Source organism: Salmo salar, chromosome ssa14 (genome assembly GCF_905237065.1).
Source record: "Salmo salar chromosome ssa14, Ssal_v3.1, whole genome shotgun sequence".
Classification (NCBI taxonomy): Eukaryota; Metazoa; Chordata; class Actinopteri; order Salmoniformes; family Salmonidae; genus Salmo; species Salmo salar.
In genome coordinates this window covers 25675495-25692579 of record NC_059455.1, presented here as the reverse complement: position 1 = coordinate 25692579, position 17085 = coordinate 25675495, and the positions used below count along the sequence as shown (strand labels likewise).

Genomic DNA, 17085 nt, shown 5'->3' with positions numbered 1-17085 from the left:
TAAGAAGCAGAGATAAGATTCCATTTATGAACCAGAACCATGTGTTGGAGTGAACCAACATACTGTGAGAATACATTTTATGTGCTTATCTTGATAAGAATGTAAGCGCATGTCCAAATTCTCTAGGCGGACTGAGTAACCTTTTGCTAAAATTGCATTTCCATATCTCGGGAGAAGCAACAGAGCTTTTCCACTTCATTGTTTTGATGAGTTTTGCATTGGGGATGTGTGCCTGTTTGGCTGTGTGCTGGTGTACACAGGCATTTACCAGCAGGAGCACAGAGATTGCACACTAAGACATCTACTAGCAAAGCCTTGTGTGATCCTCTGATTCCTGCCTCTCGCTGTGTCGCTGTGTGAGATGCTTTCTTGATCTTGATGGGCCACCTACCGTCTTTATGAAAAGACTGTGTAATGCATGCCCATGAGCAACCAGCCCCTCAGGTAATGTCACAGTAGGTGTTTATACGTTCACTTTCATGATCAACAGCAAAGAAAAAAGGCTGCTTAGTTTATCAAGCTCAATCAGATCTTTGGGGAATGGTATAGAATATTACCTGTCTATGATGGCACACATATCCAGGCTGACATTCTCAAAGGTTCCCATGTTGCCTTGCTCTACCGCCACCAGGTCAGCTAGCTGGTCGTCCACGTGGATCAGTTGCATACAGCCCTGGAAGGAGCGCTGGGCAGGGGGAGTGTTGGTACGCAGGAAGTAGCCTGCATGAGGACAAGAGGGACAAAGAGTTCCAAAGTTAACCATATGATCAAGACAGAGCTTTCTGTTTGAAAAGTAAACTCCAGAGACACATTACAACTATTAACCAACATTAATTCTGAGTGTTGTGTTTTGGTTTGAATCATTAGGGAAGAGTTTCATTCAATATTTAAGACACTGTCTTAAAGGAAACAACTTCAAAGGCTAACAAAACACAAAGAAAACAAAAAGGCAACCAATCAAAAGTAACAAAGAGGATTTTCATACAAAGCATGACATCAAACACAAAAAAACATGTACTGTACACTCAACAAATCACAAGACTGTTTGTCAGACTGAATTATAGAAATGTCATCATGAATAAGTAAGTAACAAGCCCACTACGAGGGTTTACACATTATAGGCCAGGGCCTGGTTTCCCAAAAGCATTTAAAGAGTATGTTCATCGTAAGAACCTTCGTAGGCGCATTGTTAAATCTCAGAGCTTTTCCCTAAAACCATCTTAACTAAAGTTGCACTTGAAAAAGCGTGTTATTTAACGACTGCCTCTGACCACTCGTAGAACAGCTAAGTGTGTTGTCACTTTATACACATAAGATCTCCGCTAAACATAGAATCAAGATGTGTATCTGTCTCTCTGTGACCGCAGATACCTTCAGAACGAAGTTGACTACAAATACAAAGTTGCCAATGTCTTTGCAATTGTTACAAACTAGCAAAAGATAATACCATGCTTCAAATAAAAACAGATGAATGCAGTGTTGAATACATTAGGACTATAGGCTACATAGGACAATATTGAAATCATATTAAAATCAATTTCATGTTCATTTCATTGGGTTCTATTTTGCTAACTGTAGGCTGTCGTTGTTTCCCTTAATATTTAATTTGTAACAACATGTGCACAATCATATGCCAAATCTACGATAGTTTATTATTATAGGGTAGGCTAAGCATTGGAATAAACTGTCTCAATATTTGCAGCCATATAGTCAATAATTCTAATGTGAATGAAGACAGCTGATCTGATAGCAGCGCTGTTTCAATCCCATCAATATCAAAACAAGATTGTACGAAAGTGAAAGTTCTCACTACGAGGTGTTTTGGGAAATGCATCTGAGTTCGTTATAGTAACGATGCATTGTTAAAACACTTGTAAGCCTAAATTCCATCGCTTACGAGTGTTTTAACGATGCATCGCAGGGTGAGATATGGCAGTGGGGCGGTAGGCCCCTAAATGGCAGGTAATCCAAGAAAGACGAGTATGCGGCCACTACATTGCAACAAACTTTAGTGAACTATTAACATAATATACTTACAAAATAATACATTTAGGAGCAGTCAGCAGTGCACATCAGGATACACAACGGCAACACGTTTCGACTTCTAGAATCTTCCTCACGCTGCCTGAAAGATGCCGACTAGAAGTCGAAACGCGTTGCAGTTGTGCATATCTAATGCATAATGCTTTCTGCATCTATATGTACACTTTGTAGGCTATTTATATTCAATTAGGAAGTTTTCGGCGGTCACAGAGAGACAGATAAACATCTTCATGCTATGTTTAGCAGATATTTCCTGTGTGTAAAGTAACGAGGGAGGACAAACTGGATTTAACGATGCACTAAACTGTTCAACAAGTGGTCTGAGGCAGGCGTTAGAGTACAAGCGATATGAAGGGAAACTTTAATAAATACGGTTTTGGGAAACGGCTCGAGAATGTAAAGATGCTCTTACGAAGGTTCTAACGATGAATTAAGCCTTAATATGCTTTTGAGAAATCGGGCCCAGAGCCATATACCTGTCCGGTATAGAGCTATATGGTTCTGTTATAGACAATATGTGTAAATACCTCCAAAGTAGTATTGGCCCCCTGTTCTAATCTGAATGGGAATGACCGTTCTGACCGTGGACGCCTCGTCACCATCGATGGTCAGCATGGCGCAGTTCTCCAGAGCATGGAGATAGACGTTATGCCACTGGCCGTCGTTGAGCCCCGAACCTTAACAGTGACCACAATATGGCTTCATGAATCACAGTCACGGTGGGTGATAAGCAGACAACTGCAATTACTGAAACATCAGAAAAACTGAGAAAGACTATGATATAAAGATCTGTTTGGCATTCCCTCTCTTTACTAAAACATCCTTCTTAAATATGAAAGAACTTGACTCTAAAGTTCAGAAATAACTGAAATGTTATGTTGGCAACTGCATGTTATTGCAAACAAAATATTGAGAAATGGAGACAAACAAACACAACGAAACAACACGACCATGGACCAAGTAGCTACCGACTCGACTAAAGTGAGTTTAGAGTCACTACGAACAGAAATTTGCACTGGCAATGAGAAACTGTCTAAGCATATGAAGAAAATATCCAATGTCAAAAAAATATAAACTGACATGACTGAACTGGGCAAACGTGTGGAGGAGGCTGAAATTGGCTTAATAACCTTTAAAATCACACTGTACACATCACTGACAATCTGAAATGGTCCACCCACACAGACAGTATGGTAAAGCGCCTCTTCAACTTCAGGAGGCTGAAGAAATTTGGCTTGGCACCTAAAACCCTCACAAACTTTTACAGATGCACAATTGAGAGCATCCTGTCGGGCTGTCTCACCACCTGGTACAGCAACTGCACCGCCCGCAACCGCAGGGCTCTCCAGAGGGTGGTGGGGTCTGCCCAACGCAACCCCGGGGGCAAACTACCTGCCCTCCAGGACACCAACAGCCCCTGATGTCACAAGAAGGACAAAAAGATCATCAAGAACATCAACCACCCGAGCCATGGCCTGTTCACCCCGCTATCATCCACAAGACGAGGTCAGTACAGATGCATCAAAGCTGGGACCGAGAGACTGAAAAACAGCTTCTATCGGCTTCCACCCGGCTACTCAACCCTGCACCTTAGAGGCTGCTGCCCTATATACATACACACTGGCCACTTTAATAATGGAACACTAGTCATTTCAATAACACAAAACAGAAAGGTATGTGTTGTTAATGCCTTCACTCACACACCTATTGAAAAGACAAACACAGTACCACTCAAGCGATCTGTCTAAATGAATAACACTTCAATGACTATTGGCTATGCAGCCTAAATGGCAACCCATTCATTGGTAGGCTATAGACATGATCTATTTCTTTATGTAACGAACTGACAAGGGAACAGGACAACATGATGATTGCTATGATCTGAAGAAAAAAAAATGTAATGTTCCCTTCGCAGACAGGCTATAAAGGCCTGAGTAGATGGGATGAATTTAAATGGCCAAATATGAAAAAAGACTGGGAGAGATAAAATGTTATAGAGCCTAAGACGCTGAAATTGTAAGCACGCTGTACTTTTATTTCCGTTGCTCTCTCTCTCTCCCTTCCTTTTTCTTATTTAATTTTGCCCAATTAAGGCATGATAATGGAGAAATTGATATATGAATTGAAAAATACAATACCAGTCAAAAGTTTGGACACACCTACTCATTCAAGGGTTTTTCTTTATTTGTACTATCTTCTACATTGTAGAATAATAGTGAAGACATTAAAACCATTAAATAACACATATGGAATCATGTAGTAACCAAAAAAGTTTTATTTTAGATTCTTCAATGTAGCCACCCTTTGCCTTGATGAAGGTTTTGCACAATCGAGGCACTCTCTCAACCAGCTTCACCTGGAATGCTTTTCCAACAGTCTTGAAGGAGTTCCCACATATGCTGAACACTTGTTGGCTGCTTTTCCTTCACTCTGCGGTCCAACTCATCCCAAACCATCTCAATTGGGTTGAGGTCGGGTGATTGTGGAGGCCAGGTCATATGATGAAGCACTCCATCAAAAAGTCCTTCCAGAGCCTGGAGGTGTGTTTTGGGTCATAGTCCTGTTGAAAAACAAATGATAGTCCCACTAAGCGCAAACCAGATGGGATGGCGTATCGCTGCAGAATGCTGTGGATCATCCGTTCACCTACTCTGCGTCTCACAAAGACACGGCGGTTGGAACCAAAAAATGCAAATCTGAACAGTTTATGTATTTTTCTCTCCATCTAACTAGGCAAGTCAGTTAAGAACAAATTCTTATTTACAATGACGGCCTTCCCAGGACAATGCTGGTGCCAATTGTGCGTCGCCCTATGGAACTCCCAGATGTGATGCAGCGTGGATTCAAACCAGGGACTGCAGTCACGCCTCTTAGCACTGAGAAGCAGTGCCTTAGATCACTGCGCCACTCAGGAGCCCTGTTGATGTTGAGATGTGTCTGTAACTTGAACTCCGTGATGCATTTATTTCGCCTGCAATCTGAGGCTGGTAACTCTAATGAACTTATCCTCTGCGGTCATCATGAGAGCCAGTTTCATCATAGCGCTTGTTTGGTTTTGCGACTGCACTTGAAACTTTCAAAGTTCCTCATGTCTTAAAGTAATGATACACTGTCGTTTTTCTTTGCTTATTCGAGCTGTTCTTGTCATAATATGTACTTGGTCTTTTACTAAATAGGGCTATCTTCTGTATAGCACCCCTACTTCTTTTCTTTTGAGGTGGTGGATCAACTTTAATATTGAGGATAGAGTGTTGCTTCCAGCAATGTAATTGTCTGCATAATTTCCAACACTCCATATATTTTCGTGGTTAATATGTACAGTGGGGAGAACAAGTATTTGATACACTGCCGATTTTGCAGGTTTTCCTACTTACAAAGCATGTAGAGGTCTGTAATTTTTATCATAGGTACACTTCAACTGTAAGAGACGGAAACAAAAATCCAGAAAATCACATTGTATGATTTTTTAATTAATTTATTTGCATTTTATTGCATGACATAAGTATATGATACATCAGAAAAGCAGAACTTAATATTTGGTACAGAAACCTTTGTTTGCAATTACAGAGATCATACGTTTCCTGTGTGGCTCAGTTGGTAGAGCATGGTGTTTGCAACTCCAGGATTGTGGGTTCAATTCCCACGGGGGACCAGTACAGAAAAAAAAATGTATGAAATGTATGCATTCACTACTGTAAGTCGCTCTGGATAAGAGCGTCTGCTAAATGACTAAAATGTAATGTAGTTCTTGACCAGGTTTGCACACACTGCAGCAGGGATTTTGGCCCACTCCTCCATACAGACCTTCTCCAGATCCTTCAGGTTTCGGGGCTGTCGCTGGGCAATACGGACTTTCAGCTCCCTCCAAAGATTTTATATTGGGTTCAGGTCTGGAGACTGGCTAGGCCACTCCAGGACCTTGAGATGCTTCTTACGGAGCCACTCAGTTGCCCTGGCTGTGTGTTTCGGGTCGTTGTCATGCTGGAAAACCCAGCCACGACCCATCTTCAATGCTCTTACTGAGGGAAGGAGGTTGTTGGCCAAGATCTGCGATACATGGCCCCATCCATCCTCCCCTCAATACAGTGCAGTCGTCCTGTCCCCTTTGCAGAAAAGCATCCCCAAAGAATGATGTTTCCACCTCCATGCTTCACGGTTGGGATGGTGTTCTTGGGGTTGTACTCATCCTTCTTCTTCCTCCAAACACGGCAAGTGGAGTTTAGACCAAAAAGCTCTATTTTTGTCTCATCAGACCACATGACCTTCTCCCATTCCTCCTCTGGATCATCCAGATGGTCATCGGCAAACTTCAGACGGGCCTGGACATGCGCTGGCTTGAGCAGGGGGACCTTGCGTGCGCTGCAGGATTTTAATCCATGACGGCGTAGTGTGTTACTAATGGTTTTCTTTGAGACTGTGGTCCCAGCTCTCTTCATGTCATTGACCAGGTCCTGCCGTGTAGTTCTGGGCTGATCCCTCACCTTCCTCATGATCATTGATGCCCCACGAGGCGAGATCTTGCATGGAGCCCCAGACCGAGGGTGATTGACCGTCATCTTGAACTTCTTCCATTTTCTAATAATTGCGCCAACAGTTGTTGCCTTCTCACCAAGCTGCTTGCCTATTGTCCTGTAGCCCATCCCAGCCTTGTGCAGGTCTACAATTTTATCCCTGATGTCCTTACACAGCTCTCTGGTCTTGGCCATTGTGGAGAGGTTGGAGTCTGTTTGATTGAGTGTGTGGACAGGTGTCTTTTATACAGGTAACGAGTTCAAACAGGTGCAGGTGGAGAACAGGAGGGCTTCCTAAAAAGAAAAACTAACAGGTCTGTGAGAGCCGGAATTCTTACTGGTTGGTAGGTGATCAAATACTTATGTCATGCAAGAAAATGCAAATGAATTACTTAAAAATCATACAATGTGATTTTCTGGATTTTTGTTTTAGATTCCGTCTCTCACAGTTGAAGTGTACCTATTATAAAAATACAGATCTCTACATGCTTTGTAAGTAGGAAAACCTGCAAAATCGGCAGTCTATCAAATACTTGTTCTCCCCACTGTATATCTATATACACACCACCGTTCAAAAGTTTATAAATACACCTTTTTAATTTAGTCTGGTTTGCCATTCCAAATAAAATGGAATATTTTTTGTTCATATAACTTAAAAAGCAGGTCACTAGGTGTAGGCAAAACCATAAGGAAAGAGGTCAACTGTGATATGACTAAAGAGTTAATCAGGGTGATTTTTCCACAAATATACAGGTTGTAAGGAAGTCTGTGTGTAGCTGGTGTATAGGAGTCAGGCGCAGGACAGCAGATATGAGTAAATAACCGTATTTTACTCAACATATAACAAATGCAATACAAAAACAGAGCCCACAATAACGGACCTTCCTACATAGAAACAATCACTCAAACAAACATGGGGTAACAGAGGGTTAAATAATGAACAGGTAATTGGGGGATTGAAACCAGGTGTGTAAGACAAAGACAAAACAAATGGAAAATGAAAAGTGGATCTGCGATGGCTAGAAGGCCGGTGACATCGACCGCCGAACGCCGCCCCAACAAGGAGAGGGACCGACTTCGGTGGAAGTCGTGACACAGGTATTGTCCTTCCCATGGCAGCAAGATCTTATCCATTTTTACTAACTTTCTATAAAAATGTATTGGAGTGATAGCATTTCTTTCTTTCGGGATATGTATACTGAGTATGTCCACATCCCCGTCAGACCATTTTATTGGTAAACTACACAGTAATGTAAAAGTTACATTTTTTAGAGACCCAATACATAGTATTGTACACTTGGTTGTAATCCAGAAAGGTTAGAAAAAGTATCTAGATCCTCTATGAGGCTGTGGAGGGATTCTAATTGTGGTTTTAAAGAAAACATGAATCATCAGCGTACATTGACACCTTTGTTTTTAAGCCACAGATTTCTAATCCCTTAAAACCTGTTAGGGCTAGGGGGCAGTATTGACACGGCTGGATAAAAAACGTACCCGATTTAATCTGGTTACTACTCCTGCCCAGTAACTAGAATATGCATATAATTATTGGCTTTGGATAGAAAACACCCTAAAGTTTCTAAAACTGTTTGAATGGTGTCTGTGAGTATAACAGAACTCCTATGGCAGGCCAAAACCTGAGAAGATTTCAAGCAGGAAGTGGCCTGTCTGAGAAGTAGTGTTTCATCTTGGCTCTTTTTATTGAAGACTCAGGATCTGTGCAATAACGTGACACTTCCTACGGCTTCCATAGGGTCTCAGAGCCCGGGAAAAAGTTGAACGATATCGAGGCAGGCTCTGGCTGGAACACTTTATCGCTTTTGGCAAGTGGCCACTCAGAGTACTATGGGCTTAGGCGCGTGCCCGCTTCGACCGAATGCTTTCTTTTCCTTTGTCTGTTTATCTAAACGCAGATTCCCGGTCGGAATATTATCGCTTTTTTATGAGAAAAATGGCATAAAAATTGATTTTAAACAGCGGTTGACATGCTTCGAAGTACGGTAATGGAATATTTAGAATTCTTTTGTCACGAATTGCGCCATGCTCGCCACCCTTATTTACCCTTTAGGATAGTGTCTAGAACGCACGAACAAAACGCCGCTGTTTGGATATAACGATGGATTATTTTGGACCAAACCAACATTTGTTATTGAAGTAGAAGTCCTGGGAGTGCATTCTGACGAAGACAACAAAGGTAATAACATTTTTCTTATAGTAAATATGACTTTGATGAGTACTAAACTTGCTGGGTGTCTAAATAGCTAGCCCTGTGATGCCGGGCTATCTACTGAGAATATTGCAAAATGTGCTTTCACCGAAAAGCTATTTTAAAATCGGACACATCGAGTGCATAGAGGAGTTCTGTATCTATAATTCTTCAAATAATTGTTATGCTTTTTGTGAACGTATATCGTGAGTAATTTAGTAAATTCACCGGCAGTGTTCGGTGGGAATGCTAGTCACATGCTAGTCACATGCTAATGTAAAAAGCTGGTTTTTGATATAAATATGAACTTGATTGAACAAAACATGCATGTATTGTATAACAATGTCCTAGGGTTGTCATCTGATGAAGATCATCAAAGGTTAGTGCTACATTTAGCTGTGGTTTGGGTTTATGTGACATTATATGCTAGCTTGAAAAATGGGTGTCTGATTATTTCTGGCTGGGTACTCTGCTGACATAATCTAATGTTTTGCTTTCGTTGTAAAGCCTTTTTGAAATCGGACAGTGTGGTTAGATTAACGAGAGTCTTATCTTTAAAATGGTGTAAAATAGTCATATTTTTGAAAAATTGGAGTAATATCATATCTAAGGTATTTGAATAACGCGCCACAGGATTCAACTGGCTGTTGAGTAGGTGGGACGCTTGCCCATAGAGGTTAATATTATTGTTGGATCTAATTTTAACAGCTAACATTTCGATGGCAATAATAAATAGATATGCCGATAGTGGACAACCTTGTTTTACTCCTCTTGACAGTTTAAAACTTTCTGAGATGTAGCCATTATTTACTATTTTACACCTAGGGTTACTAAACATAACTTTAACCCATTTTACAAGAGATTCTCCAAAATGTTTATATTCCAGGCATTAATATATAAACTCCAGTCGTATTTTAGCAAAAGCCTTTTCAAAATCAGCTATGAAAACCAGGCCTGGTTTCCCCAATATTTCATAGTATTCTATTATCTCCAAAGTATCATCCATGTAAAATTCTGTCTGATTAGGATTAATGATATGACAATACCTTTTTTAATTCTATGTGCCAAGCATTTAGCTAGAATTTTTACATCACAACACTGAAGTGTAAGAAGCCTCCAATTTTTTTAAACGGACTGGATATTTATATATACACCACTTGGATCCTGTTTCAGTAATAATTAAATCAGACATTCTTGTTGCGTGTCCGTTAATCTACCGTTTACATAGGAGTGGTTAAAACATGCTAATAATGGTCCTCTGAGTATATCAAAAAAGTTTGTATACTTCCACTGATATGCCATCCAGCCCTGGAGTTTTCCCCAGATTTAAAGGCTTTAATTACATCAAGAAGTTCCTCCTCTGTATTTTGGTCTTCACATGAGTCTTTCTGTACAGATGTTAATTTTACATTATTATCCATACAATTAGCTTCGGTTAGTGGAGATGGAGGAGACTGAAACGAAAGCATATCCTTAAAGTACTTTACTTCCTCTATCAAAATATTGTTCTGTGAATTATGCGAGACTCCATCATTTGTAACAAATTTCAATAAAACAATTTGGTAGCATTTCTATGTTAAAGATTTTAAAATCATTTGGTGCATTTTCCCCCATATTCCATCCAGTTTGCTTTATTACAGACAGAAACACTCCGCAGCACCTCCACCCCTGCTCAGACGATCCCGCAGGTGAAGAATCCTGATGTGGAGGTCCTGGGCTGGCTTAGTTACACGTGGTCTGTGGTTGTGAGGCCAGTTGGACGTACTGCAAAATTCTCTAAAACGACATTGGGAGGCAGCTTATGGTTGAGAAATTAAGATTAAATTATCTGGCAACAGCTCTTGTGGACATTCCTGCAGTCTGCATGACAATTGCTTGCTCCCTCAAAACTTGAGACATACAGTGAGGGAAAAAAGTATTTGATCCCATGCTGATTTTGTACATTTGTCCACCGACAAAGAAATGATCAGTCTATAATTTTAATGGTAGGTTTATTTGAACAGTGAGAGACAGAATAACAACAAAAAAATCCAGAAAAATGCATGTCAAAAATGTCATAAATTGATTTGCATTTTAATGAGGGAAATAAGTATTTGACCCCTCTGCAAAACATGACTTAGTACTTGGTGGCAAAACCCTTGTTTGCAATCACAGGGGTCAGACGTTTCTTGTAGTTGGCCACTAGGTTTGCACACATCTCAGGTGGGATCTTCTCCAAGTCATTTAGGTTGAGGCTGACGTTTGGCAACTCGAACCTTCAGCTCCCTCCACAGATTTTCTATTGGATTAAGGTCTGGAGACTGGCTAGGCCACTCCAGGACCTTAATGTGCTTCTTCTTGAGCCACTCCTTTGTTGCCTTGGCCGTGTGTATTGGGTCATTGTCATGCTGGAATATCCATCCACGACCCATTTTCAATGCCCTGGCTGAGGGATGGAGGTTCTCACCCAAGAATTGACGGTACATGGCCCCGTCCATCGTCCCTTTGATGCGGTGAAGTTGTCCTGTCCCCTTAGCAGAAAAACACCCCCAAAGCATAATGTTTCCACCTCCATGCTTGACGGTGGGGATGATGTTCTTGGGGTCATAGGCAGCATTCCTCCTCCTCCAAACACGGCGAGTTGAGATGATGCCAAAGAGCTCCATTTTGGTCTCATCTGACCACAACACTTTCACCCAGTTGTCCTCTGAATCATTCAGATGTTCATTGGCAAACTTCAGACGGGCATGTTTATGTGCTTTCTTGAGCAGGGGGACCTTGCGGGCGCTGCAGGATTTCAGTCCTTCACGACGTAGTGTGTTACCAATTGTTTTCTTGGTGACTATGGTCCCAGCTGCCTTGAGATCATTGACAAGATCCTCCCGTGTAGTTCTGGGCTAATTCCTCACCGTTCTCATGATCATTGCAACTCCACGAGGTGAGATCTTGCATGGAGCCCCAGGCCGAGGGAGATTGACAGTTCTTTTGTGTTTCTTCCATTTGCGAATAATCGCACCAACTGTTGTCACCTTCTCACCAAGCTGCTTGGTGATGGTCTTGTAGCCCATTCCAGCCTTCTGTGGGTCTACAATCTTGTCCCTGACATCCTTAGAGAGCTCTTTGGCCATGGCCATGGTGGAGAGTTTGGAATCTGATTGATTGATTGCTTCTGTGGACAGGTGTCTTTTATACAGTTAACAAGCTGCGATTAGGAGCACTCCCTTTAAGAGTGTGCTCCTAATCTCAGCTCGTTACCTGTATAAAAGACACCTGGGAGCCAGAAATCTTTCTGATTGAGAGGGGGTCAAACACTTATTTCCCTCATTAAAATGCAAATCAATTTATAACATTTTTGACATGCGTTTTTCTGGATTTATTGTTATTCTCTCTCTCACTGTTCAAATAAACCTACCATTAAAATTATAGACTGATAATTTCTTTGACAGTGGGCAAACGTACAAAATCAGCAGGGGATCAAATACTCTTTTCCCTCACTGTATGGGGAATAATGTTGTGTGACTAAACTGCACATTTAAAAGTGGCCTTACATTGTTCTCCGCACAAGGTGCACCTGTGTAATGATCATGCTGTTTAATCAGCTTCTTGATATTCCACACCTGTCAGGTGGATGGATTACCTTGGCAAAGGAGAAATGCTCACTAACAGGGATATAAACAAATGTGTGCACAAAATTAGAGAGAAATAAGCTTTTGGCTGAATGTATCGCTCATAGAATAAAAAAGGTCCTACCGGACATTATTCATCACAATTAGACGGAATTCTTAAAAGGAAGATATATTGGAGACAACATTAGACAACTACTAAAAATAATGGAAAACTATGAGAATAGAAGTAAACCAGGTATAATCCCTTTAACATATTTTGAGAAAGCATTTAATACAGTACGTCTAGAATCTGTTTATAAGTGCCTGGATTTTTTCAATTTTGGATTATCTTTCATAAAATGGGTAAAAAAGTCACGTACAACAATCCTTTATGTAAAATAACAAATAACGGTTACTTCTTGGAGAACTTTGAATTGTCAACAGGTGTAAAACAAGGTTGCCCTGTGTCACCTTACCTATTTATTATGGACATTTTATTTAACCTTTATTTAACTACGCAAGTCAGTTAAGAACAAATTGTTATTTACAATGATGGACTACCCCGATCCAACCTGGAGGAATTGTGCACCGCCTTATGGGACTCCCAATCACGGCCATATGTGATTCAGCCTGGAATTGAACCAGGGATTGTAGATGCAGAGATGCAGTGCATTAGACCACTCGGTACCCCCCTAAATTGTTAGCTTTAAAAATCAGATCTAATGATAACATTAAGAGGCAAACTATTAAGGGATTAGAGACAAAAGTATCAATGTACGCCGATGATTCTCTTGAATCCTCAATCTTCAACCTTGCAGGGCCTCAATGAAGACCTGGATAATTTCTCTAGTTTCTCTGTACTAAAACTATGATAAGTGTACTATATTACATATTGGGTGTCTAAAAGATAAACATTAGATTGCCATATGGTCTCCCGATTTAAATGGGCGGATGGTGAAGTCGATGTACATATCCAGGAAAAGTTTAGCGATCTTGCAACAATTAACTTTGTTCAAAAACTTAGCAAAAAAATATAGAACCTTGAAACCCTGGAGAGGGAAACACTTATCCATTTACAGGAAGTTTACCCTGATTAACCTCTTGACGGTCGCCTAGGATAGGGGGCGCCACAGCGCATTTTGAAAAGAAATCGTGCCCATTTTAAACGGCCTACTACTCAAACTCAGAAGCTAGGATATGCATATAATTAATACTTGTGGATAGAAAACACCCTAAAGTTTCTAAAACTGTTTGAATGGTGTCTGTGAGTATAACAGAACTCATATGGCAGTCAAAACCCCGAGACAGATCGAAACAGGAAGTGGAATTCTGAATTGCGGACTCAACTTCATCACGTTGCCTATTAATCACACGGTGAGCTATGGTTCATTGAGCACTTCCTATTGCTTCCACTAGATGTCCCCAGTCTTTACAAAGTGATTTGAGTCTCCTACTGTGAAAACTGACAGAATGACACGCTGTGGAACGTGGTCACACGGAGAGGGCCATCACCATTATGACGCCGGCGCCACTGGCTACCCTCCCCTTTCAAAACGTTTATAAAGACAATGCAATCGTCCCCCTTGAATCTTATTGGAGCTCTGGTTGAAAAAGGCCCTAAAGATTTATGTTATACAACGTTTGACATGTTTGAACGAACATGAAAGAGTAGCCCCGCGCACGTCGGAACTTTTGGTGCAGCCTTCAGAACGCGCTAACAACAACAAGCTAATGGAACATAAAGGATTAACTTTTTCGAACTAAAATACATTTGTTGTGGACCTGGGATTCCTGGAAGTGCCTAAGGATGAAAATAATCAAAGGTAAGGGATTATTGACAATAGTATACAAGACTAGATTTGATATGCGATTGTTCCAAGATGGCACTGACCTGTATTGCTAGCCTATTGTTCTGAGTATCGCATCCCCTTTCATCGCAAAGTGTGATTACCCAGTAAAGTTATTTTAAAATCTGGCATTACAGGTGCTTTCAAGAGATATTCATCTATAAATCTTATAATGACAATATTACATTTTAAATATGTTTTCGAATAGTAATTTAGTAAATTGTTGCGCTGTTTCATCGGATGCATTTGAGGGAAAATAGTTAGTCAACGTTACGCACCGATGTAAAATGCTGTTTTTATATATAAATATGAACTTTATCGAACAAAAGAATGCATGTATTGTGTAACATGATGTCCTAGGTGTGTCATCTGATGAAGATTGTCAAAGGTTAGTGCTGCATTTAGCTGTTTTTTGGTTATTTGTGATGCATGTGGTTGGTCGGAAAATGGCTATGTGGCTACTTTTACGATATACTCCTCTAACATAATCTAATGTTTTGCTTTTGCTGTAAAGCCTTTTTGAAATCGGACAACGTGGTTCGATTCAGGAGAGGTGTATCTATAAAACGATATAATTTGGAGAAAAAAAAAAGACAAAAAAATGGTTATGCTAATGTCGAAAGGATTTTTCGCTGGATGTCAGGCCGCACAGGGGTTAATTCTCTGCTGATATCGCAGTTTACATATTTACTCATGGCTCTACTGACTCCAGGGGAATCCATTTTCAAATCATGCAAGATTTATTTTTTCACTTTATTTGGAATGGCAAACCAGATAAAGTTAAATGAGCATATTTATATAACAAACATAAGTTTGGAAGGTAGAACTATTTAATATTAAGGCATTAAACCTCTCAAAGCCTCCATTGTATCTAGATTCAAATTGGTTTTCTAGCAAGACACTAAGAAAGGTCCATCCTATGTTTAAGAGTGGGCTCTTTGCCTTTTTGCAGATTAAAACCTTACATTTTCAGTGGATCGACAATGGATCCCTGTTTAAAGTATGCTCCTTTTAAAATGAAGTCATACTGTAAGGTTCTGCTTTTCTTTTCTTAGTCAACATTTGTTTTTCTTTTTTCATTGATTTCACCTGTGTTCGTTTCTCACCTGGTCTCATCAGCTCCCTATCTAGTTCAGTTCTTTCTGTTTGTATGGTATTGTCCGTTTTTGATTGCCTACCTGTGTTTGATCATTGCCTGCCTGTGACCACGATTCCTGCCTTCGGCGAAGGCTTAATAAACATGTGCCGCCCTCTGCGCATGAATCTATACATTTTTCTCCCCGAGTATTCATTACACATACAGAGTTGTCTACAATTAAAATGTCCTCCTCCAGAAAAGGCAGATCTAGTTTTACAACAAATTATATGTCTAAACTCCAATATACTGATAGAGAAAAAATACAAATAAATGTTTTAAATGTACAATAATATTTATGAAGGCCATTGTAAATGAGAACAGTAAATTGGCACACAAGCAACTAACAGTGTATGGAGTTGTATGCTCAATACAAAATTATAACCAAGCTCAGCCACAAATTTGGAAGAGACAATTGATGAAAGAAGAAATTTAAGAATTAGTGTGCCACCCAATAAAAACCATAAATGGCTTAGTATAAATAAATACAAAATATTTGTTTAACTTAAAGTGTAAAGATTTGACAGCAATACCGTATACTATTCAAGTCAGTTGGTTTTTTGTTGTCTCAAATCCTTGGCATCAGGTCAACGAACTGCAGTATACAGTGCCTTCAGAAGTATTCACACCCCTTGACTTTTTCCACATTTTGTTGTTACAAAGTGGGATTAAAATTGATATGATTGTCTTTTTTTTGTCAATGTTCTACACAAAATACTCATGTCAAAGTGGAAGAAAAATACATATAATAACCCCCCACCAATATAAGTATTCAACCCCCTGAGTCAATACATGTTACAATCACCTTTAGCAGCAATTAGAGCTGAGTCTTTCTGGGTAAGTCTCTAAGAGCTTTCCACACCTGGATTGTGCAACATTTTCCCATTGCTCTTTTCAAAATTCTTCAAGCTCAGTCACATTGGTTGATCATTGCTAGACAAGCAGATTTAAGTCAAAACTGTAACTCAGCCACTCAGGAACATTCACTGCCTTCTTGGTAAGCAACTCCAGTGTTTTAGGTTATTGTCCTGCTGAAAGGTAAATTAATCTCCCGGTGTCTGGTGGAAAGCAGACTGAACCAGGTTTTTCTCTAGGATTTTACCTGTGCTTAGCTCTATTCCACTTATTCTTTTATCCTGAAAAACTCCTGAGTCCTTAACGATTACAAGAATACCCATAACATGATGCAGCCACCACTATGCTTGAACATTTTTATTCTGTACAGGCTTCTTCCTTTTAACTCTGTCAATTAGAGTAGTATTGTGGAGTAACTACAATGTTGTTGATCCATCCTCAATTTTCTCCTATCACAGCCATTACACTCTGGGACTGTTTTAAAGTCACCATCTGTGAGCGCTTACCTTCCTCTCGGGCAACTGAGTTAGAAAGGACGCATGTATCTTTGTAGTGACTAGGTGTATTGATAAACCATCCAAAGTGTAATTAATAACTTCACCATGCTCAAAGGGATATTCAATGTCTGCTTTTTTAAAATTGTACCCATCTACCAATAGGTGCCCTTCTTTGCGAGGCATTGGAAAACTTCCCTGGTCTTTGTGGTTGAATCTGTGTTTGAAATTCACTGCTCGACTGACGGTCCTTATAGTTAATTGTATGTGTGGGGTACAGAAATTAGGTATTCATTCAAAAATAAAGTTAAAACACATGCAACTTATTATGTGACTTGTTAAGCAACTGTTTACTCCTGAACTTATTTAGGCTTGCCATAAAGGGGGTTGAATACTTATTGACTGAAGAA

At 40.1% G+C, this 17085-nt stretch overlaps 1 protein-coding gene across 4 annotated transcripts in view; it reads right to left on the bottom strand.

Moving 5' to 3' along the window:
• The window catches only part of LOC106569219 (contactin-associated protein-like 2), an 85149-nt gene that overhangs the window by 18519 nt on the left and 49545 nt on the right, over positions 1-17085 (bottom strand). For 3 of the 4 annotated variants that reach the window (XM_014140360.2, XM_045694130.1, XM_014140362.2), the window contains 2 exons: positions 2571-2720; positions 558-720 (listed from right to left, as the gene is read on the bottom strand). In XM_014140360.2, coding sequence (XP_013995835.1) covers positions 558-720; positions 2571-2720 — 313 coding nt within the window. The remainder of the gene's footprint in view (positions 1-557; positions 721-2570; positions 2721-17085) is intronic. The other variant, XM_014140361.2, reaches the window with a different exon arrangement.